This window comes from Homarus americanus, unplaced genomic scaffold (genome assembly GCF_018991925.1).
Source record: "Homarus americanus isolate GMGI-L3 unplaced genomic scaffold, GMGI_Hamer_2.0 scaffold25827, whole genome shotgun sequence".
Classification (NCBI taxonomy): Eukaryota; Metazoa; Arthropoda; class Malacostraca; order Decapoda; family Nephropidae; genus Homarus; species Homarus americanus.
This window is the reverse complement of record NW_024738300.1, coordinates 2,960,571-2,986,941: the sequence shown is the minus strand read 5'-3', so window position 1 is coordinate 2,986,941 and position 26,371 is coordinate 2,960,571. Positions and strand designations below refer to the sequence as shown.

At 40.2% G+C, this 26,371-nt stretch overlaps 1 protein-coding gene across 1 annotated transcript; it reads left to right on the top strand.

Annotated features, from left to right (window-relative positions):
* On the top strand, nucleotides 1–24,923 carry LOC121873922. Its single transcript, XM_042377800.1, has 10 exons — nucleotides 1–49; nucleotides 1,307–1,392; nucleotides 3,673–3,776; nucleotides 4,003–4,099; nucleotides 14,771–14,925; nucleotides 19,913–20,875; nucleotides 21,201–21,548; nucleotides 21,663–21,804; nucleotides 24,373–24,536; nucleotides 24,807–24,923. The coding sequence occupies exons 2-10, from the start codon at nucleotides 1,332–1,334 to the stop codon at nucleotides 24,921–24,923; spliced, it is 2,151 nt and encodes a 716-aa protein (XP_042233734.1). The 5' UTR covers nucleotides 1–49; nucleotides 1,307–1,331.
* The last annotated feature ends 1,448 nt before the right edge of the window (nucleotides 24,924–26,371 follow it).

Here is a 26,371-nt window from a genome sequence, read left to right as displayed (position 1 = left end):
CAGCTCACTTTTATCCGTGTCATTGTGTTGCCTATAAGCTGACCTTCAGGTATGTAATACTTATTCACATGGCGTACACCGCAAACAGTACATTTACTACTATCTTTTACCACGATGTCGTTGCCTTGTAGTGAGATTTATGAGCAAGGTAAATTACACTTAGCGGTGTTGCTGGTGTTATGTATTTATTGTTTCATAACTTAAAGTCTTTCATTTGCCCCCTAAAAGAAGTCAGTTCACACATTAGAAAAAACTGAGAGAAGTCACGTATTTTTCTTCGCTTAACATCCACTCTTTGGAACAAGAAAAAAGCTTGTTTTGTTCATGAAATTATGTCTATGATGTCGAAATGAATATGAATATGTGACACATATTGTGTTGAGGAGAATTTAAATGTATTAACAAGACTAAAATATTGAGTATAATAGCAGCCAAATAAGAAAAGGTCTTTCGTCTTACATACAGTAACTGTCACCAATGTATAATGACTGTAGTTTGCACCCACTTTCATGCTGGGGAGGTACTGACTGTGTTTATCTGTCGTTCTAATCAAGAACATCGATTCCCTCGCAAGAAGATAATTACTGAAATATTAAGATTTACAAGAATACTGAACGTAATATATGACAAAATGTAAGATTTCTTTTGCATTGATAAAATAATTATCTCGATAATTTATGTTAAAAGCTTATCCAAGCTTTATATAATTTAAATTCAACCTTCTTAATCTGTGTAATGGATATGAAGGAGTTGAACCGAAACTTTATATCGTGGTAAGAAATAAAGAGTGAACAAAGAAAGTGATGGGTGTTAGTAACAGAAGGCACTCTGGCCGCCTCCTCACACGACCGCGTCCACTTCTTCAACAATAGAGTGGACTGGTGGGGACGCAGGCACGAATCTTGATACTTTGGACATTTTGCACGACCTGTATCTACCTGTCCAACACAACCCAAAGTGTGACGCATTTTTGTGGGCGAATTTATTGCTGCGTTTAAAATAACTTAAACCAATGTTCATTTCTGCCCCAAATTTCTGTACTGAAGGTGTGACAGTAATTGTGATTAGGCTGTTTTTTACTCGTGTGTTTATACCAATCAAATCAATTGTTTAATCATGATTTTATTGCTGGGCAAACAAATGTATTCTTTCACTAAACAAACTATCACTCGTTCAAATGAACATTAAGGTTTTGAGTAATAAGTTAAGTTTAATATTAGAGGGTGGTATACTGCACCGAAGATCTCATTTATATTAACGTAAGAAAATAATATACAAGAAAATATACGGACATTCATGCTTACAGGAAGGCATCTGTACTCTTCTCTGCGATGCCACCAGGAGTCACCAGTTTTTACCTTCTCGCCATACTACACGTTTTCCCGATGCCATGTGAGTATCACGAATGTGTGTGTGTGTGTGTGTGTGTGTGTGTGTGTATGTGTGTGTGTGTGTGTGTGTGTGTTTGTGTGTATGTGTGTGTGTGTGTGTGTGTGTGTGTTTGTGTGTGTGTGTGTGTGTGTTTTCAACTGTGCATTAAAAAGATAATATGAACTAGCAAGAGGTACTCCATGTTGAAGTATAGTCGCGGACGAAACATCGTTCCCCGGAACCAGACATACAGCATACTGACGCAAATTGTTGGGAGACTCACTGTCTTTCTAGGGAGAGGCTATCTATCTTACCTTTAATTTAAATTTGCAAGATAAAAATTTGATGTAATTCGAATATAGTGAGATATGTGTTGTTAACTTGACTCACTGTTTCGGACAGTATGTCAGTTCCGGCCTGTCTTCTGGTGCAATTGTGTTGTTTTATCTCATTCGGGGTCGAAGCTGCTTTATTTTGGGAGGGAGTCGAACTTTTGACCCCGACTGTACATGTACTCTGATGTAAGATTTGATAGCTAACTCACTGATTTTTTTTTTACCTAAGCGCTTTCGTGTAATTCACATCTTCAGGGGTGAGTACAGATTGTACTCACGCCTGAAGATGTGAATTACACGAAAGCGCTTGGGAACTTCGTGTTTTTTATATATATATATATATATATATATATATATATATATATATATATATATATATATATATATATATATATATATATATATATATATATATATATATATATATATATATATATATATATATATAGATAGATACAGAGGAGGGTGAGATCAAATCCACAATGGTCAGGTATTAGGTAATGACCCTAATATTCTTCAAAAAGCACCGCAACGGTCGGTAGTCAGGTCAGAGGGTAAGATGACCCAACCTTCTCACCTGGTTACAAATCTTCTTAATTACGAAATTATCCAGTTTGTACATACCATTACTCAAATTCATGTAGACGGATTCGGTATTTGAGAAATAGTATGTGTTTTGGATTGTCCAATTTTTCCTCATTTTATGTGATTGTGATTATGTCTACGTAGTTTAAGGCTGATCTGTCCTCAGTGTTGGCCAAGAGGTCAGTTGAATGGCAAGGATATATGGGTGATGTGCCTGGTCACGGGTTACCAGAAACGTCAGGGTCAGACATATTTTTAGATTTTGTTGATGATATATTGTGGAAACAAGTGATTCACACTTCACGTCACGAGTGGAAAGCTTCAAGGGTTCAGTGACTATCATTGACCTAAAGTTGTTGCATGAATTCATTCATGATGTCAAGCATAGATTGTCGAGTATTCTCCAAGTAAGGTGGAGTTTGAAGAAGGATTGTGTCGACTTCGGTTAACAAAAATAATGTCTCTTGGCAAGTACTTTTTCTTAAGCCTTTCGGTAGTTACTAACTTTTTGTCAGGGGAAAGACTGTCTAGTTTAATGGTCTTCTTTCTGATCTTTGGGTAGTCCTACAGTTTTCACGAAACTTTCTACAGTAACATTCGAGGTCCTTCAACAGTGAGTAATTATCTATTTGGATGACTGAAAGGTATACGTGCATCCATGGGGCCTGTTAGGCACAATACTAATTGTATGGTTAGGATTCTGAGTAGAACTGTTTTTTATTGATTTCACCTGAACTCACATTCCTCCCTGGGCATTTACCTCACAGGCTGCGAGAGTAAAGTAGATACATAGGTTGTGCAGTGCAGGTAGTGGATCTGGGTATATCATATCACAGGCTAATAATGCAGAGGATGTCTCAGCCTCTTAAGACTTGTTTTAGGGATACTTTGGTCACATTCTTTAGGAACCTTCAGTTAACTTTCATATGGTATTTGTCTGTTTAGACAAATGTTTCTCGTTAATAATTCCTCGAAAAAATTAGGATATTGGAGTCTGGAGTCTGTTTCTAAGGAAAGTAGAGGTTAATGTGAAGGAGGTCAAATCTTCCCAATTTCTTTCTCAATTACACGAGTATGGAACTTTAAGGGAATAATGCTTTTGTTCTTTACTAATGACCTGTCAGCAGTAGCATACAGTTATACAGTAATCAGAATCAAATTTTCTTTATGGTTAATTTTTTTAGCCAGTATTTTTTTCTGTGCTGAAACTTCCCTGTTCCTTCATAATTCTCGTGGTACTGTTCAAGACCCAAACCTGTAGCAATAATTTAAATTCATAAAAATCCGTTTATATTTATGATTATATAAAAATGCGTTTTTAATTGTAGATATATAGTTTTGAAAATTTTTGTTGTCATTCTTTCTTATTTTGTTCAAATAGTCGTGGCTGATGAAGTGACGGTGGTACGCCTACAGAGCATGGATATGGCGTCTCGTGAAAGCTACGTTGATAGCGGGGAGAATGCCATCCCGGATCTCACTCAGGTAATACTTTACGACAAACACAAAACATCGCCTCAAACACAGCTTTCTCATTTCTTACCTAACAGTATAAGAAAAGAGAAATGATAACCTCTTTTTGTACTATGGCAAGCCCCCGATTATTTTTTTTATGTGGATCTTGATGGAATCCTATACAGAATTCCGGTGCCAGACCAAATGGGTTATTAATTTGTGTGGTAGTTTCATTCCTGTTCACGAACTCCGGCAGTGGACTGTCTGTGTGCGGATACGGTTCTTTCACTTGGCTCGCCTCAACACCATCTTCAGCTACACCACCGGCGAGCACTACCAGGAGATTATGCTGGGTAAGAGATCCATCCTCCATCGTACTCAGTTTTAAATCACAATATCTATGTATAGGATATATCAAACTGCTATTGTTTAAACTCTTTGCACCTTGGCTTATGTATTATATTAATTAACTGCAAGATTAATATTAAAGGGCAATTTTGTTATCTTTTCCACTGTCCTTATCAGATTGTCACGTCCTGAATACTACTGCTACTACTAATACTACTTTTTTTTAATCGTGGCCTACAGCCTCCCCCAATAGCCACAACTTCGCTGTCATTTTATTACCTTATAATTAAATATTCTAATACAAAAGTAGCTACCCTAACTGTGTTGAGTTAGTTGAGCCGCAGATCTATGCAGCATTCAGTGGCTGTTGCCTCATAATATAGTCAATATCTGCGACCGTTGTCGGCTTTGGGGCCGACGATCTCGTTCCCCTGAGGCAAAGCAATGCAGACCTAAGCAGAGAGAAGGACCGTCAACATCTCAACCAGGCTATAGCGTAACTTCTGGGTTGCTGCTTCCGTTGAGATAGCATCTCCGCGAGTTTGCCATAGAAATATCTTGCACTTGGTTCCATAACCACCAGAGGTTGTGAACACCCGAGGAGTGAAGTTGCCCTGATCAAAATTCAGAATTCTCTCCCCATATGCACCTAATCTTGCCATTCTCGTTTCTCCTATGTGCAGCATGGAGAGCGAGGTTACGGTGACATGCGGCCATGGGATGGATTATCCTCCAGAATCCTCGAGCGCTGACGTCCAAACGGGCTTCGTTGGACGTGTTTGAAGTCCTGTGATGGAAATTATCACCCTGATATCATGGCAGATTTCCTTCAACATATTTGCTGTGAGATCCCTTATTTCGCCATGCTTCATGCATTCGAAGCCCCCTTTCTTGCACACCATGGCGTGGTCGATGTCATAGGAAGAGCCACGCACGAATTGGGAGGGCAAACCTTCTACTGGCCTACCGTACCTTAAAGCAATGGCATCTGTGAATTCTTGTTTATTAAGGCTGAAACCATTTGCCCTTATCGGTAACGTTGCTAACCAGTTCAAGGCGCCCACCACCTGCGGTATAGCTGTTTTTTTCTTCAAGTTGTATGGCACTTGCAGCATCAGTTGCTGCAATTTATCACTTTGGGTATGCTGTCGATCTGTCGTAATGGACCGTCGAATCTTGTTTAATTCGTTGGTATCTACCTCACTCGTTGCATTCTGAGCTATTATGTGCTCTGTGAGGGCTGACGTGAGCCTAACTGAGTTCTGATGTTCGGTGGCAGTAAGCTCCTCCATTGCTCGTTCATATTGTTCAGGTTTCACAATGAGGAAGGACTTGCTGACATTTGGGTGGTACCCTATTTGTGAACCATGTGATATAACCAGGTTCCGCCACTTTCCGATATCCTCTACTCTTCCTGCTCTTATAAGATCATCAGCATATGCCACTTGCTTAACCGTGGTTGTTTCGAATTTTGTTGTGTGTTGGAACACGGATAAGCCTAGTGCGTACATTACCATGACGACAGGGCCCCCTTGCGTAGTTCCGTAGTTAACTGTATGATGGTATCTCCTTTTAGAGCCTAGAAACTTTTTTTATAGAGGTCTGATGGGTTCCTGTAGGTGTTTTCAACATACAATGCAAAGCTTGGACACTTGATCTTGATATTGTACAGTGTTGAATGTAATGGAGGTGTTAACCAGGGGAACGGCGTCACAATCGCTCTGCTCAAATATTTTTCTCCCCTGACTCGACTGGCAGCTTGACCCTAGTCTGGTGGCCAGCACATACATGCAGTTGCCCTAACAACATCATTAACCCCTCCAACCCATATAGGCCTACATCCTGGATATTTGTCGAGGGGGTGAGGTGGCAGGTCGTCAGAGCATATAGGTGATGGTAGCATGAAGTTGGTAAATTTCTTGCAAGGGCGGCGGTGGTATTGCATAGGTGACTTTCTACGGCACCAACTTATTAGTGCTGAGGATGACTCTCCAACCACGAGAAGATTCTTCTTTAAGAGAGAGATCTTCCCGACGAGGATACTTTTCCCTCTCGCATCTTGTTACCAAACTTTCCGCCAACATCCTCAGTGACTTGCTTTCCGTGTACTGTAAATTTCAGTTTCTCTGCCTCTTTCCCCGACCTACAAATACTACTGCTAATGATAATGATTGTAACAGTAAATCATTTTATTATCCCTTTCTTCTTATTCTTTTATATCTTATTTCTTTTTACTTTTACTCACTTTAACTCCTTCCTTATTCTCTAATTCTCTCTCCTTATTCGCAATTCTTCCCTTCTTTGTTTACTTGTGAGATAATGAGAGGTGATCGGACTGGAGAGCGAGAGAGGGAGAGAGGGAGACTTGTTTATAGTAATAATAATAATAATAATAATAATAATAATAATAATAATAATAATAATAATAATAATAATAATAATAATTATAATTATAATTATAATTATAATAGTAATAATAATAATAATAATAATAACAATAACAATAACAATAACAATAACAATAACAATAACAATCATAATCAAAATAATAATAACAAGAATACAAATAATAATAATAATAATAATAATAATAATAATAATAATAATAATAATAATAATAATAATAATAATAATAATAATAATTAATGGTTTATTAAGATAACATGGCAGCCCGAAGGCTGAAAATAGACAATAAACAGATATGATAAGGTACATATGGTGAAATCGGGGAGTGGGTCACTTAATTGACAAAAGCTTTCAATACAAAAACATAAGAAACATAGAGACAACATGTAGATTAAAATATATCGTTGAGGGGAGGGGGTGAGGGGGAGGAGGCTAACGGCCTAACCGAGAGTAGAAGAATGGACGGGGGCGTTGATAACTGGGAATAGGGATAACATGAAATAGTTATTACTTAGGACTAGCTCTATTACTGTATACACCAAAGACACTTAGAAGTGAGAACTACTCATAATGGTTCTTCGTTTATTTATTATGTTTCTCAAAATGATCAGTAACACTTTCAAAACATTAACCTATCTTCCCAGCAAGTTAAACAGGGGTCACATGAATCACAATAATTTTCGTGAAATGGATAAAACCTGAAAGGTGCTCACGTATAATTATATCCCGCCTTGTGGGGAGATAACACCCACACGCCCACACTTCACTCTCTCCAAACAAAATGACTAACATTTCAATATATTACTTTTCAAAGTAATTTTACAGAAATTCTCAAAACAAATTTCTTTACTTGTTATCTAAATTAATTAAATTTTCTGGTTTTCATTCTCTCAGATGATTTCACATATATATTTTTTCATTACATATTCTGGTGGATTCTATCACACACACACATACACACACACACCTTGTATATTAGGGTGTGTCATATGGAGGCGAATTTTTTTTTTTTTAGTTTGAAAAATCGGCCCATGGTATTAATGATGTAGTTCTATGTGCAGAATCATGTGATATCTTCAGATTTGAAAAGTTTTTATTTTTTGCTAGGTAAATTTTAACTTGAAATCTTATGAAAATTCAGTATTCCCACCCTTTTACCAACACCACTAAATAGCTTATTTAAAGTAAAGTAAATGTATCAGGTTAATTTATTAGGATGAAAATGATCCAGAATAGTGAAACGAATGATCTTGACACATTTATTAAATTTAGTATTCCTTTAGAAAACAAAATCATCAAATACAAAAACCGGTTTTACTACTACGACCCGGTGTTGCTGCACACCATAGAGAACATGTCTTTCTTGCTTCTGTTTCTACTCATCACCTCCCTGCTGACCACCTGAGCTCGGATGTAGCCTTCCCTCCTCTCCTGGCTGTACACATGACTGCTGGCCTCGCTCACTTGCTGTACACAACGCTCTATACTCTGGGTGTGCGAGGGCCAGGCAGGGACATGCATGGGGTTGTCCAGGAAAGCTCTGACTTGAACATTGGTGAGGCTGCAGGTAAGAGGGGGCTCACTGCCAGCCTGGATGTTATCCAGATCTATGAGATCAGTGAGGGTCTTGGCACCTAGATTGACTTCAGGAGTCTTCCTGACCCTGAAGGAATCGTCACCAACTGATTCGTCATGCCCAGATCCTCTCATAAGTCTCATATCCAAGATCTTTTTGACTGCCACTCTTCTCTCCTCCTCATCCTTACTGCAGAGTATTGTCTGCAGAACTGCCTCGGGATGAGCATACCAGGAAGATCTCCTCACAGTCTGCTCCACAATCTGAACAACCTTCCTTGGCTGACTCCTCAGGAGCTCAAGCTGGAAGAGAACATGCCTCGGACCTTCGGAGAACGATGACTTGACCTTGGTGTTGAACCAATTTGGCAAGTAGACACTCACGATGAATTGGACAATAAGTCTCAGGTTGTGAAGCTGGTTCCCTTTCAGTTTATGATGAGCGACCCAAATTCTGCAGAACCTGAGAGCCGTTGTGAGCCACCTAGAATGTGAGACTGGACCTATCTGCAGGTAAGCAAGTCTATCAGGCATGACCCCAGTTTTGATGGCACTGCAAATCATGTAACCATAGTACTGGTCAGTACTCAGGTCGTCAATGACAGTATGTGCAAGCTCAACGAGTGGAGGGCCAACTGTGATTTTTTCAAAGCTCGGATTTATTTCTAATTCAGTGGCAGAGTCCAGCATCTTGCCAAGAGGACCAGACCATCTGTTGTTTGAAAGAGTCTTGCCATCCAGCTCCAGGATCAGATGTCTGAGTGGCAACTCGTTGGTGTGGAGGTCACAAACAATCCAGACCAGCTTCCTCCCAATCTTCTGCTCTATCCACTGTATGACCCCCCTTGCCACCCTGTGTTCGTGTTGGTGCTGTCCCCTCCAATGGCCTGCAGGGTCTGGTCTACGTTCCTCTCTCTGAGCCAGTTCACAATGTTATCTGCCACTATCTCAGCTGGTTTCCTGATGTCATCTTTCTCTGGAGTGAAATGCCACAAATACTTCCCTCCTGGTTCACTGCAGCAGGAGTAGTGTTCCTCCTTCACCATGGCAGGGAACAACTTGTCAGAATCTCCAACTTTCATGAACACTTTAGTGTCATCCTTCTCCCATCAAAGAACAAACAATTGATTCTATTTTCTCTTATCCCCTTATCAAACTCCTCTTCTAGGTTACTGACAAGTTTCTCCTGAGCTCTCCTTACTTTGTTATGATCTATCACCAGGTGAACATCATCAGGTGTTATCAAACCACCGTCAATCCAGGCAGCTGTTGCTATCTCTGCAGTTTCTCTGAGACCAGTGTGGTGTCGCATGCTGGCCAGAGCTATGCTCGGGATATCTTTCCTATTTCGAATCTTATGCCTGGAAGGTTTGGGATCATTATTTTCTGGGTTAGGGACAAAGTCACCATTCTCCTGGTCAGCACTCGGATCAGCCATGGGGAAGTCATTAAACTCTGAATCAGCTTGACTCCAATCATCGGCCTTTTTTACCTCACCCTGGGCCTTCTCAAGTCTCTTTTCCTCGGCAACTCTTCTCCTCTTCTGTCTCTCTGTGGCAGCCTCCTGTCTCTTGGACTCCGGAATATCTTGGCTAGAAATCATGAGAGCCCCTATACTGCCAGTCTTCTCTCTCTGTGCTTTGACAAATGCCAGTTCGATCACAGGAATCTTCAGTTCACGCTTGCAAATACAGGAGATGTGGGCCCGGATTTACAGTCACGATCGCATCCAAACTCAGGACAGAGAACAATTGGGCACTTGCAAGTAATTATGTCAAATAACTGGTCCAGTTGCTTGGCAAAGCTGTCCTTAACTGCAAGTTTTCCTCTCCCAAGAGAGATATCTCTTGCCTTTTCCCAACTGGCTAGCAGTCTCTCACTAATCTTCTTCTGACTTGTTATGACTGGAGGCTTGAACTGAGCGTTAGCCAGAGTGTATTGGGAATGGGACAACTGGCCGCCGCCATCTGGCCGCCGCGGACTGGGGGTAAACTGCAAACGCCTAATTTTGCGCTCTCAAGGCAGGTGAGGTTACGTTAGGTTAGGTTAGGTTAGGTACTTCATGGGCTGCAGCCAGATGGCGGCGGCCAGTTGTCCTAGACCCGAGTGTACTGTGCCAAGACAGCTTTGGTCATATCACTGGCAATGTCTTTGTTTGTGTAAGTTCTTTGGTTCTTTTCACTGATTTGCCTGATTAAAACACCGTATCTCAAAGCATCTCTCGATGTAGGCAACTCCGACTTCAGGAGCTCTCTCCCAGACCCAAGATAGTGACTGAGATGGCTGGATTTTTGGTTCCTCGTCCTGACACAAGCAGCCATCGCAAATATTATCAACTTATAAATGCATCAGAATCTGAAACAGAAACAAATATTGTTAGTTGGGTTGTTAAAGAATGAAGTCAGAAAGCAATGTTCACTATTTAATTGTAATGCACTAATGCAGCTGTACGTTAGATTTTCGATAAATTTCACGCTAAAATTTACCTAGCAAAAGGTTGCAAAATATTGAAACTGAAATTATTTTCTGTTTATATACACTAAAATCTACCAAAAAAGTGATGGGCCATTAGTTTAGCTGATCTTCCCTCCTATGACACACCCTATTGTATATCTTATTTTCTGTTGTTCATCTTGCCTCTCGTCTTAAAATTGATGATTGTCCATCTGGCAGCCGGCAGAGATACAGAGTTCACATTTGTAGATTGCAGGTCGCCCACAGACACTTGCTTACTGTTCACTAACTTTCAGCTTCCATCTTCTATGAGTGAACAAATCGTTTCAGGAGACATTTTGTTTCTTGACTTCATTATCCACTACTCATTAACTGCTTAGAGTTACTCGTATAGTCAAATTCGTTTGTACCTTTTCCCTGGTACTAATTTCGGCGGCACAGCCTCACTCCATAATGGTGGTTGCTTATTTGGCGGCTTAGTTTCAGAACTGGTAACAAGAACGGGAGCTTTTCCAATAGTGGGGAGGACCAGCTAGATAATTTTCTACACCGGGAATGGTCATCTCACAGGACATAGGATCCTCTCCTCTCTTCTCAACAACTCCACAAGAATCTTCTTCTCTATCTCCGACCAGGACACACAGCATCGATCGAATCCACAATGACCACCATTCCATTCGTACTAACACCTCCGTGAACTGTTAGGTTGCACCGTTGCACGTTTCCCTCACTCCAACAGGCTCTGCATGACACATCTACATTGGTAGGTGCTTATGGGATGGTTCCTTAATAGAGCTACAAACAGGACAGGGTTTTCCCAGACATTATGTGTCACTTCTCCGGGACATCAACTTCTCACTTCTCTCCTCCTCCTTGCTTCTAGCAGCAGTCATTCACAAGTAGTTTGAATGGTGTAAACACTGATACAATTAAGGTCTGCCCCTTCCTACTCAACCAATTAAAGCAAGTCCCCTGGATCAACGAGAGGCACCAAGTCGGCTACATCGTGCCCAATTATTTGCTTCTAACCAGATAACTGTGGTAAAAGGAATCCACCAGGTGGTGTCGTCGGGCTGGTAGCCTGGCTAGAGCAATAGTGACAGGATCCCAGTTGGGAACATCTCTGCATCCGCTTGTACCCAAGTTAACAAAAGGGCATGCTGACTGCGACACTACATCATTCTCTCCATCTGGTTTCTCTGCATCAAGCTTCACAGGAATGAGATGGGAGGGGGTCTATTGATGACGCCATCCTGGACAGGCTTTGCTGCTTTTTGACTGCTTACTGACTGCATTGGTCGTCTGGTCGCCCTCTAGTGTGTGAGTGACAGAGGCATGACTTATGCAGGGAAGTCTAGTGACATAGACATCACACCCAATAGATTTTGCTAGACCTGCAAATACTGGGTTTAAGTCTGTCTGGAAGTGAGATTAGTATGAAACATCGCAAGGTCATTAGGCTGAAGGCGGTGTACATACCCTTTAGATTATAGTTGCCCATAATCCTCAGGTATCTCAGGTAAATCCAAACTTAATCATAAATAATGAGACAATGTGACATCCAACAAGGGGGATCTAATTCTTCCTTAATCTGAAAGTCTAGAAATGATTATCATTTACTTTAACATTATTATGTCTCCAAACGCCTTCATGATATTATGCAACAGTGTCTGTCTCGTTAAACCGAAAGTAACCCATGCAGGATAGTGAGAGAGTAAGCTATGGTTATGTCATGGAATAGGTGTCATTACTTTCAAATACATGCTACGGTGTAATAGCAGTGGACAGGTCACTAGGGAAGGTCTTTAAGGAAATCCATCTCAATATGTCAACTACACTAAGTTCTATGAACTAAATATGAACAGAAAAACGGGCAAATGGGCAGGGTGTGTGTGGCAGGGTAATGGGACATGTGGGTATAGGGGGAGGTTGGATGAACAGTGGTTGAGGGTGAGGGGAGGCGTGAGGAGAAGGACACTGGGCAGGGAGTGGGTGTAAGGATTGCTGGCCACTTGAGGATGGCAGGCAGGGGTGAGAGGCGTTGCAGGGCAGAGCGGGGCAGAGCAGGGTGGGGTGGAGCTACCAGGTTGGCAGGGAAGGGTGGCAGGGAGGGGGATGATGGAGGACAGGTGGTAGCCTGGGTGGCTGGACAGGCTGGTGATGGGTAAGTGGCGGGCAGGCGGGGTGCTTGCTCAGTCCCCCAGCCCCATAGCTAGATGTTAAATCTACTTTATCTCACAGTATATTCATCAAGCAGTATAATAAGTATGAAAACACATTAACTTCAAATTCTACCTCAAGTTTCTCTCAGTGAGCAACAGAAGAAATAAAATCTTCTTTCTAGCACTTATTATTTATCAAACACAAAATAAATATACGTTAAAACTACGTTTGGTAGCATGTGAGTGGCTCAGCGTGTGCGACAGATATTTTAAAGAAACATCCCACCACTGCCACCATATTTTAGAAAATGCAATTTTTTTTTACCTTTTCTTCTTTTTCTTTTATTTCTTATCTCTTTACTTTTACTTACTTTTCTCCTTCTTTGTACTCTAAAACTCTTTCTGTATTCGTAATTCTTTCCTTCTTTGTATACTCTTGAGGTGGTGAGAGGTGAGCAGACTGGAGAGGGAGAGAGGGAGACTTGCTTATGGCTGAGGGAAGGGGGTGAGGGGGAGGAGGCTAACAGCTGGTTTGTGGCTAGACTAAGCCCTCACAAGCCAAGGGGAGATTGAGGAAGAATGGAAGGGGGCGATGATAACTGGGAACAGGGATAACATGAAATAGTTATTGCTTAAGACTCACTGTATTAACGTATACACCAAAGACACTTAGAAAAGACATACTCTACTCCATACACAAGGGAAGTGAGAACTACTCATAACGGTTGTTCGCTTATTAATGACTTTACTCAAAATGAACAACTGTACTTTCAAAACACTGACTAATTTTCCTAGCTAGCTAAACAGGGGTCACGTGAATTACAAAATATTTCGTGAAACGGATAAAACCTGAAAGGTACTCACTTATAATTATATCCCTCCATGAAGGGATTTTTTTTTTTAAGGGAATTAGCCCACCAGGGCACAGGTCAAACGACCAACAATGGGGCCTGAGGGGCGAAAAAAAGAACAGAAAGAAATTAAAAATAGAGAGCAAAAAGGTTATATTGTGTTAATCTATACCACGAAGATGCCGGAAAACCAGCTTTTTAAAGTGAGACAGATTGTATAAGTATGGAAACACAGAAGAAGGCAGAGCTTTCCACAGTTTGGCTGTGTGAGGAAAGAAGGAGGTATTATAATGGGTTATTCTCATGTGACCGACATCCACAGAGAAACGGTGGGCACGTGCGGGCAAGACGTGTGTTACGAGCCCACGGCCTTGCCGGCGGTACACAGGATGCCAAATCCACCGAACATTGCCCGTTAAAACACCTGTAAAAGTTAGAGAGTGAAGCAACTTTGCGGCGAAGAGAAAGGGAAGAGAGATTGTCGACCAAAGAAGGAGAGTTAATACGACGAAATGCCTTTGATTCCACCCTATCTAATAGTTGGACAGAATAAGAGCCACCCCAGATATGAGAGCAGTACTCCAAGTTAGGACGAATGAATCCCTTATATACTTGGAGCAACTGCTCAGGAGTGAAGTAGCTACGGCATCTGTACAGCATTTTTAACTTTCGGGAGGCAGCTTTAGCTATACTTCATTCTCTCCAAAAGCCGACTGTCTTTTTCAGAGTCAGGGGCTACATGGTCATGACATCACGTCTCACAGGTTCTCTTATTGGTTCAGGCCTTAGGCATTCACCCTCACAGGTCACTGGGATAGGCTCACGTTTGGTGGGAAATGCTCACTCATGCCATTGCTGCATGATAATAATAATAATAATAATAATAATAATAATTACGATTATAATAATATAATATTATACAGCAATTTATATCAGTCATATATATATCAAATCACTATTATTGTTGTTTAAATGTTTTCTTCTCTTATTAGCATTTTGTTCGTTTTCATTTTGCAGATGATATTGAACCAGTGTATGATGGCTCGTATAATGTTGATTTAGAAACAGTGTTCTCACTTTTGATTGTCTTTATTCTCATACTAATTGGATTACTTATAATCATTACTTACAATCCCTCACTTCCAAAACGATATTATTGTAAATATGCCTCTAATTTTCTTTATCATTTGCATACAGCTAAAATAATGTTTTTATTCTTTGTCTGAAGGTATTGACTGGCCTCAGTCCAACCTGCGGCTTGAGTGTTGTAAGTACACAGGGTTTATGGAGATGGCGGTACCTCTCCGCCTGTACACTTGGCACCAGATATGTCTGTCTGCGGACATGACCAAGGACGTCCAGTACATGATCTTCGATGACTTGGTGAGTCACCCATTTTCAAGGAGCGATATGTCTTAGCCTACATTTTTAACCCAGAAGAACGGGTCAGGATCTGCCCTATGTAGAAGCTTAAGAATTTTTGTCTTCACTTTTTATCAATCTTTATCACTTTTATCACAGGCCCAGAGTCAGAGAGTAAAGTGCTGTTAGTTATGTGTTATAACTTTATAAAAAAATAATTGTAACATATATATATATATATATATATATATATATATATATATATATATATATATATATATATATATATATATATATATATATATATATACTATATGTAACAGGTAACCGGTCGGGATTCTCTCACTTGGGGATTTTGATTATAGCGGATGGTAATGCAGTGAAAGCGCCCCTTTGAGAAAAACCCGAACCAGCACAAACACAATTTAAAAAATATTCTCCGTGTCCCGTGGAAAGATAGCACCTGTGATTGGGGTGAATGAGACACACTGTAAAATTTGACACATCTATTCCCTCCAACACTACAACCACAATCAATAATGGTACACCAGCACTTGAGCACCTCTTAGCCTGGCTGAAAGCACTACACTGGGGATCAAAAGATATACATGATATCAAAACTAGGTAGAAATATTAAATGCCTTATGAGCACTACTAAGGTAACAGTGCTACGTACACCACAAAGAGGAGCTCATCTGAAAACAGTTCCTCGTTATCTCACATCCCTTAGTGACACATGAACATTAGAAAACAATAGTATCAAAATATTAAGAAATTATAAACTCCACCCTGAACAGACCTTAAGGGCATTCAACAAAATAATATCAGTCACTGAGAAATGCTGACAGAAAATATCAGGGAGTATTAACTTCACACAGCAGAGATAATATCAGTCACTGATAAATAGTATCAACAAATATTAAGACATATTAACTATACACAGCAAGAAAACCCGAGAAAATCACTCATGACCCATCAGGCAGGCGGGTGCTCTGTTGGTTTTGATAGTACTTTCTCTAGATTCTCAGGAATCATGAATGTTTTTCTCCACCAATACCAGCACACACGCATCACCCATAGGTTCCGAATGCACCCATATTTTTAAGACTCACAAGCTTTTCACAACTTTTGATAGGTATTCTTAAGTCTTGCGTGTGAAAATCAACCATGAGGAGTGCTGTTTTCACACCTGGACTTGGTAAATTCTAAACACACCTTACTACTATTTCCCGTAACATGCTTCACACATAAGTTCAGAGCACACCCATACTGGGGAGATAAAATGTCTCTAAGTACTGTACCCACTAGGCTCCTGGTCTCAGTGTGTGACCGTTCATTCACTCAGACTGCCTCAGTTTAACGCTAATTACATCCATGAACCGGAAGAGAGCAAGGGCCAGTCAGCCAATGACACCTGCCCAGTTGAGGGGGGTTCTATTCTCCTGTTAGTAAGAGGTTTTCACTAAACTGACTGAAGATATGTGGTGTTGTGAACCAAGATGGGGGAGATCTGGCGACCCCAAACGATCGTCAACCGAGGGCGGACGCTGGTCCCACATAGTTAGTTGTCAGGAACACTCGTTCCTCCTGGCTGTCCCAGCTAAAACTTCGCTAACCAGTGGTCAACACAGACAGCTCACTCCACTCCACCCCTCAAATTGCTCAACTCGACCGTGTGGGCTCTACAGAATCCCTGCAATAAATCCTCTGTTAGCTATTGTTAGCTTCTTCTCCGCCCTATCTAAACCTTGTCTGAGATCGAATAAACTTACTTGCAACACTGATGAACTGTGCACGCAACAAGACCAGGCCACGTGGTCGTTTTTCCTGGACGCGCAGACGTCCTGTCTGTCCGATCGCTTCTGCGTGACTGAGACAGCCAGGGCGTGCCCCCAAGGCGTTAGCCTACTAGTGACATATTTACCCGCATAACTAATAGCTTAGTTGGGACACAAATAACATATTTATACTGAGAAACGATTTATATTAATTTAAAATTTAATAAATGTCATTTAATTTCATGATTCGCGTCCATATTTATTCGGTAAATTACATTTATGATCGTATAGGCCTAGTTCAGAAAGCTCTCACTACGTGTGGGTATGCGCCACCCTCGCTCAGTCAACCTATCTCATAGGCTAAGATGACTCAGCATATCGCCATATTGGTATTTACGTACTAACGTCTAACGCAGTGGATCTTAACCTGGGGGGGGCGCGCCCCCCTAGGGGGGCGTCAGTAATTTCCAGGGGGGGCACAAGCCCTAGGGAAAAAGTAGGAATTTCTCTAATTAAAATTATAGTTTTTATTCTCTTAACAAGAGCGTGGGCTAATATTGAGAAGTTTATGAAAAAATGCAAAAGTATCGCCTTATAACTTTAGTTTTCTATAGGTTACTTTTTTTACTTAAGGTTTACCATTTTCTGTACTTATTGACCCCCCTCCCTATCCCTCGAAACCCATGGGGGGGGGGGGTTAACTCGTCCTGGACCTGTATACTGCTCGTTGGTGACTGGTGAGCCCCGTTCTCTCCCAGTCTTCTGCACACGTCCATGGCAATAATTCCTCTTCTCTCATATTTATTCAGTTAAGGCTGTTGAGGTATGTTTTATCCCAGTTGTTATATTTACCTAAAAATAGTATGCAGCCATAAGTTTATCGGTGAATTGTGCACACGCATGTGTTGCTCTGTTTGTTATTCGCAAGTTTTGAATTCCGTTTGTATTTTATCAGAAGTTGGTGGTGCGTAAAATCATGTGGTGGTAACAGGTGGTTATGGTAAAGTTGTATTTATGATGATATTGATTTGTTTCTTAATAATCATGTGTTTATGATCATGATGTGTTTACTATAATGTTGTTGTGTTTGTTAATATTTACTTAATAATTATGTGGTGGTGTTTATGATCATGTAGTGGTGCTTATGATCATGTTGTGATCATTGATGTTTGTTAATAATCATGTGGTGTTTATGATCATGTAGTGGTGCTTATGATTATGTTGTGATCATTGATGTTTGTTAATAATCATGTGGTGTTTATGATCATGTGATGTTTGTTAATGATATGGTGGTGTTTATGATCATGTATGATTGAAGTCACTTGTAGTGTTTACGAACTTTACGATCATATGTTTGTTATTGATCATGTGGTTGTGATTATCATGATGTTGTGGTGTTCATGAGCACGTGGTGATGTTTGTCTTACCTGACACGAGCCTTATGTTTTGTTCACAGATTTGTGTTGTCCACTGCACATCAAATAATTCGCAATGAGTGCAAAGAAGCGGAAGTATCTTGACGAATATATTCGATTTGGATTCGTGTTTCTCCAAAAGGGTAACACAGCGGTCCCCCAGTGTGTGATATGTTACAAGACTCTGAGCAATGATGGAATGCGGCCCTCACGCTTGGAACGCCACTTGAGGACAACATATCCTGCTCTAGCTGATAAGCCCAAGGCATTCTTTGAAACAAAAAGACACTCCTTGAAGCAAGTTAAGTTGGACGGCAGTGGGGCATTTCGGCAACAAACTTCAAAGGTTGTTGAAGTTTCCTATGAGATCGCCATGTTGATTGCAAAGAGCACGAAGTAGCCTTAACATCGGAGAGTTTCTCATAAAACCAAGCATACTCCGTGCAGCAGAACTCGTTCTGGGGAAAGATAGTGCAAACAAGCTTTCCCAAATTTCACTATCAAACGATACAGGCAAGGGAAGGATCGATGAATTGTCTCAAGACATCAAAGATCAAATTCTCGACCAAGTAAGAGATTCTCCTGTTTTTGCCATCCAGTGTGACGAAACGACTGACATCGCTCAGTGTTCTCAGCTACTGATGTATGCTCGTTTCGTGTCAGGCAACAGTGTAAAAGAGGAAATGCTGTTCTGTCACCCCATGGAAAGTTGTACAACAGCAGCAGCTATTTTTCATGATGTATCAAACTTCTTTCAGGAAACCCAACTTTCGTGGGACTCGCTGGTAGGGGTGTGCACTGATGGAGCTCCAGCCATGATTGGTCTGCAGTCTGGATTCATTACAATGGTGAAAGAAAAAATCCGTCTGTTGTAGGTACACACTGCATACTTCATCGTGAATCCTTAGTATCTAGAACTCTGGAAGTGTCGAATTCAGCAGGGAAATACAGCCAGTTTTAGTAACTTGGATTCTGCTCTCATTCACGGTAACCTTGATTCTGAGTTAAAGAAACAAATAATCACTCATCTAACTGACTTGAAAACAGAATTCATCAGATACTTCCCAGAGATAGATGAGAAGCGTGAAGCCTGGAAATTCATCAGGAACCCATTTCAATGTGAAGTAGCTGATGTTTCGGATGAAGTGCAAGAGGAGTTTCTTGAGTTGAAGTTCAACTCCACAGCTAAGGAAGACTTCAAAGAACTGGATCTTGAGACGTTCTGGGTCAAGTACCTTCCTGTTTACCCTCTGATCTCACATCAGGCTCTTCGGATTCTAACTATGTTCGGATCCACGTATCTTTGTGAAGCTGCATTTTCCACGCTCGTTGCTGTCAAGACCAAGTACAGAAACAGGCTGAACGTTGAAGGGGATTTACGTTGTGCACTCTCTGGCATTCAACCACGCATTCAAGATCTAGTAGCTAAGAAGCAGTGTCAAGTATCTCACTAATTTATACTCAATAAAAAGACTAAAAACACAATATTTTTCATTTTTCTTTAAAATCTGGGAGGGAATTTTATTCATAGATGCAAGGGGGCGTGGAGGGAAGGACCAATTCCTAGAGGGGGCGTGGTAGTAAAAAGGTTAAGAACCACTGGCCTCTAACGTCTCTTTTTATCACACCGAAATTTTGTGTATTACATAAATAGAAATATATATATATAATATATATATATATATATATATATCACCATATATATATATATATATATATATATATATATATATATATATATATATATATATATATATATATATATATATATATATATATATATATATTATTTAATTTTATTTTTTATTTTTTCAGGTAAATGAAGCGTTAATTCGTCGTCCTGGCGTCACACGTGAACAACTTAACAAAGTGCGGGGCGGCGGCCGCTTTCTGGTGGGACAGAACTATAACCCGGCAGCTGATCTTATGTTCACCGAAGCAATTCACGGTGATTTAGCTGACTTTAGGTTTTATGATATTGCCTTATCCCCTGAAGACATGAGAGAATTTGCTTCGTGTAACGTAACATTTGATTTACCTTCTCCTATGTATGTCTTTGACATTAACATGACCAACTTGGAGTTGAGTGGTGACAGCAAATTGTATCGAACAAGTATAGAAAACATATGCTCGAAAGGACCTGATCTGGTGATGATCATACCCGAAAGAATAAATTTTGTTAAAGCACTAGTTATGTGCAGTTTATTCACTGGAAGCATCGTCGTGCCCACATATGATGAGGAAAATACAGCAATATACGACAAGTTCGACGACTTCAATAATCACTGTGCAGACAGCTGGGGCACCGCATTTTGGTTTGGTCTTACAGCAAACTTAACAAGTGGATGGTGGACGAGAGTGTCAGACGGTAAACCCTTGACATGGAACAAATTCGCCATTGGCTGGGGTGACCCTTCAGAAGAACACAGATGCATGGCTGCTGCTGCCGTCAATACAAGATACGTTTGGGCTGCCTCACCCTGTGACATTCATCAATGTCCAATATGTAACTTTACAACGACTCCGAGGCTACATATGCGTGGGCTTTGCAAACTCTCAAAATTTGATCGTTATTATTCTCCATTCGACTACAGCAACATGAAACCAGTATTAGAGGGAACCTTCCTGAGCAGAATATCTTGGGTAAACAATACTTGGTTAATCAAGAGCCGCCTGGAGAAGGGGGTGGAGGCTCGCATGAGTCTCAGAAGCCCAGATGACTATCCATTAGGTCTACATACATGGGAGGTGGTAGGCGACACATGTCGCCTGGATCAAGTAAGCTGAAAAAATTATTTACATCATTGAGATTTAGATTTAAATTTTATCTTAATAGCATACTTTGTTTTGTAGTCAAAGTTTTTTTTTATTGCACACATTAGAAAGTTACGTATTCTAGAAGAAAATGTAATAACAAATATATAAAATAAAGGACACCTAAGTACAGGTGTATTTCGAAATACATTAGTTCAGGAGGATGTTTTTTTATGAATATATCTTAATTTGTCTATAAAGTATATGCCATAGCTTTTTTAATAAACCACTGAAAAAATAGTTTTCTTAAGCTTACCACAAGACCTAGACATGAATTCATAATATACAGGTGCAGTTGTTGTTAACGTCATGCAGCGCTACTGATTTCACATGCAGTGACGGGTCATGCATTAAGAAGACCAAACGCTGTGACCAAGAGGTTGACTGTCCAGATAACACGGACGAGCTGAACTGTGACCTCATTTTGCTCCCCAAAGGATATTCCAAAGAAATTGCGCCACCGGCAGTAGAGTCCCCTCTTTTATCTCTCCATATCTCGCTCGACATCACCTCCATCAGGGAATTTGACATCTTGGGATTCATGTTGGCAGTTGACATCATTCAAAGCATCAGGTGGAGAGACGCGAGGCTTGTCCTGATGAACCTCCGTCAAGGAAACTTTCCCAACGAAGCAAAAGTTAGAACGCTAAAGTTTCTTTACATCTTGTTTATTCCTTTGTTCTCTACAGTAATCTGTGATATTTAAGTTTTTTTCTTTGAGCCTTAAGGAGTCGTGCGTTGTGTATTTTAGAGCTTTGATAAACTGTGGCTGCCGGACATCTTGGTGAAGGATGGGACCTACAGCCCTACCGACCTGCAGATGAGACGAGTGAGGCTGTTGGTACGCCGAGACGCAGATCCTCTCCCTGATGATGATTCCAACTACTCAGAAGGTTAGGCAAGTTCATTGTAGACATCAGTATCAATCATCCAATTGTGATTTCTTAAATTTAGTTGCAAATTATTTAACACAAGTAGAGTTGGCTTCAATCCTGACTTTACCACTTAGCTTTTCCAATCCTTTCTCTCCCTCAGGCCTAAAACCACAATCACTGATCTCTGAATTTGAAACATTCGCCCAGTAGCGGCAGGAGGAGGGAAACAGTGTGTAGGGGTAGTTGTTTGTTTTTCTGTGGGGGGAGACGGGATACTGGAGATGAGGAGGGAATTGTACAGTATCTCAGTTGGGAATTTTACAATGCAAAATATCACTTTTAGAATACCGGCGGAATATCCTCAACTCAGTGAAATCGTCTAGCACTAGCCAGATGAAAATACTAAAGTTACAATAGGATGACAGTATGACAAATTCGTATTCTAAGTAAGGTCTTCCTTTGCAAAAGGAAACATTTAAGAGCAAATGAATTATGGATAGAAGCAGCGAAGTTTTGTTTTTTATTCCCCGGCTGAATAAAATTGTTTGGCGGTAGCCAGGATAGATAGGTAAAAAGACATAGTGGGACACACATATTTATTGTAATACAAACTTGATATGAATAAAAATAGTTCAGTTGTGACAAACAGTGAGGTTAAAGGAAAAAATAAGACATTATTATTATTATTATTATTATTATTATTATTATTATTATTATTATTATTATTATTATTATTATTATTATTATTATTATTATTATTATTATTATTATTATTATTATATTATTATTATTATTATTATTATTATTATTATTATTATTATTATTATTATTATTATTATTATTATTATTATGAAATGTGCAATTAATGATGCAAAGCGATATTACTGTAGCATAAATGTGCTAAATAACAAAGTTTCTGTGTAGTGCACTGGACGTAACGCAGCCCTGGACAGAGTTACTGATGGAACACCCCCCTCCCCCACCCCCCCTCCTCCAACACCCAACTTCTACTCAGGGTTTTTGTTATTCGAATCATTGCATTACAATGAGAATACAAATACAAGTGATACCCAGTATTTCAATCAACCCGGGTGTGGGAGTTATTAGTCCGAGGTACTCGTTCACATTATAGGGTGTTAGTTCGAAGAAATATAATTTTACACACATTTTGAGTGTCTTAATTGCAGAACCATATACTACTGTACTTCTCGACTATATATTATGGAGGAATGTAAGGCGTTTGGACCATGGACCACGACTCCCGAACGTTTCGGTCATGTGTCAAAATAACAATACCATAACCTAACATAACTTGAAATACTAAGTATTACTTGTATTTGTATTTTCATCATTATTGTCTCAAGGAAATGAGAGGACACAACATTATTCTACAGTACTCTGTAAATTGTCTGTTGTGATTCAAATACCAACAACACAAAGTAGGAGTTGGGTGGTGGAGGTGGGTAGGGTGGGGAAGTCGAAGGTTCAATCCTTTGCACATCATAGAAACAACTTTATTGTTTGAAAACTTTATGCAACAGCTATATCGCTTAGCACCTTAAATTGCACATTCTATGAATAATAATAAAAATAATAATAACAACTCACTGTTTGGCACAGCTGAACTACAGTATATGGCTTGCTAATTCCTTACCGGACAGCTGCCAACTGTATTATTTTTGTTCACATCAAGTATGCATTACAAAAAATTTGTGTTGCTCACTTCCTCATTGTTTAGATTGCCAATAAATCCCTTCAGTACGATGTAATTTTATCTGTTTTATTCTGGCTACCGCCACACGATTTTATTCAGCCGGGGAAGTCCCCTCTCGTCGTCAATTGGCTAAAAAAAATTTCGCTGCTTCTTCAAGATATAGATTCAAACATATTCATAATCCATTTGCTCATAAATTACCCCCTTTTGCTTGCAAGTATGCTCCTTACTTAGAACATGAATTCATCACCCCTCTCATTCTATCGTAACCTTTGTATTTTCATCTGGCTAGCACAAGACGAGACGATTACTTCGAGCAGAGGGAACCCGTCAGTATTGTCAAAATGTTACCCTGCATTGCAATCTCTTCCTACTTATATAAATTTTTCGTCCTCTTCCCTGTACTAGTACTCAGTCTCCTCTCCACAGACAGACAACTACCCTGACGCACCCCTCCGCTCTCCCTCCCACGCACTAGCGAATGCTTCGAATTCACACTTCTGAATTCGGGGGTTCAACTCTCAAGGAGAGAGAAGATTGGCAGTGTTAAGTGGTAAAGTCGGAAGTGGAGCCTACTGTACATAGGGTATACAGTGTTTATAACGACAGCAAATTTTTTGATAAATGAGAAGCATAAATCGAACATTAAGATAAATGTTAGTACTCTCATGGACGTAGATAACCTCATGTTCTTGATTTTCTTTGAGATATGATATTTTACGAAATTTCTTATTATTTTCAAATTGTTTACTTACCTTTTCTGTAGAATTCTACGATTTTATATGGTAAGTCGCACAAACTATTTTACTTTAAGTATTTGAAATAATATTTCCCGGAGAGATAATTAATCAAGCTGCTCTCTATGACTACAGATGAGTTATACCGCGGGGTGAACAGCACGGTGAAGCTGGTGCAGCAGTATACAGTTACGCTTATGTGTCAGTTCCAGCTTCAGGCCTACCCGTTTGACTCTCAGAGGTGTTCCCTGGTCTACTCCATTCCTGATCAGGCTGTGGGGAACATTTTGCTACTACAGGTAAGCTTGGGTGCAGTTCCTGGGATCCTTTTATTTGTTGGTGGATTTATTAGCATTAAAATTTATTGAGCTTTATATTCTCTTCCTAAAACATGATCACCATACATCCTCAGTGTGGACCTACTGTATATCGTACCATCTGTAACATTAACTTTGTTGATTTGTAACATACACACAATAAAATTCTACACTTTCATCATTATTTCCATAACGACCGTATGTCAGTAGTTTTCCCCGGGTAGCTGACCATCACTCTGTCACTCATTACAGGAGGAGGTGAAGTTCACAGGGGAGCGGCGGCTGCTGGAGTACGAGCTGGTCAACGAGACGCTCACCGCCCACGGTAACATGTCTGCTGCCGTCCAGGTAGATTCACATTATGAGTAATCGTTAATGACGATAAAGCATAAGTTTGTAACCAAAGCAGCAGATAAATATGATTAGAACAAGAGCACAAGTCATATTCCTGTGATCTGTATGAAAATTCACTTTCCAGTACTAATGGTACTGATTTTAAAACTTTCATATATATAAATCACACTAGCCCTCTCATTTTACCAGTGGCCAGGATATACCACACAAAGAAAATTTCTATAAACATAATAACGGAAACTTCAACAACTTACATTTTTTTTGTACGGGGATGAGCCCACCCGGGTACAGGTCAACGACCCACAACGGGGCCTTGGGGGCGAAAAAAAAAGAATACAAAAAAAATTAAAAATAGAAAAGGTAAAGGTTAAATTAATCTACACCACAAAGCTGCAGGAAACTCAGCTTTATAAAGTGAAACAGATTGTAAGAGTATGGAAACGCAGAAGAATTCAGAGCATTCCACAGTTTGGCTGTGTGAGGAAAAATGGATGCACTATAACGGGTTATTCTAGTGTGACCAACATCCACAGAGAAAAGGTGAGCACCGCGGGCAAGACGTATGTTACGAGCCCATGGTCTTGTCGGCGGTTCACAGGATGCCAGATCCACCGAATATTGCTCGTTAAAGTACCTGTAAAAGAGAGAGAGGGTGAAGCAACATTGCGGCGAAGAGAAAGGGAAGAAAGATTGAATTTAACAGAGTTTCTACCTCGCCATTAGGAGATGCTGCACGGAACCGCATTGATAGATGTAAGGATATCAGCTCTAGAAACAGATCTAGTTTGAGAATTAGGGGGAAGGGGAAACTGTGAAGAGTGAAGAGTAGAATCATTAGCGTCAGAATGGATAGAATTAGATGTAGTGTGAAGTAAATCATTGATAAAAAGAAGGAAGAGAGTAGGTGAACAGAACCCTGTGGGACATCACTATTGGTAGAGAAAGAGCGAGAGATCGATCCCTCGATAACAACTGCCATGGATCGGTTCTCAAGGAAGCTAGAGATTAGAAAACAAAGTGGGGAAGAGAAACTATAAGAGGGAAGTTTAGAAAGCAAAGACCTGTGCCATACCCTGTCAAATGCTTTGGAGATTTCGAAGGATACGATGAAAGTTTTCCTATAATCTCTAAGAGAGGATTACCAAAGATGGGTCAAGAAGTACAAATAGTTTACAAATAGTGAGTTCCAGTTAGTGATTTGCAGTGAAGCCTGCCAATGAACGCCACTGTCTGGAACCGCGGTGTCCTCCCCCACAAATCATAACACGGGAGCAACCCACAAAGACACCAATTTCAGACCATTAGCACACACCTGGGTGTATACACTAATCACTCAAACATCAGCCACAACTATTCAGCAGAACAGAGGATTCAGGCACCTCACTGGCCAGCACAAGCAACAGGACGAATTTTTCACACTCTCTTCCCTGTAGGATAAACTTTGCATTAGTTCAGAGACTCAT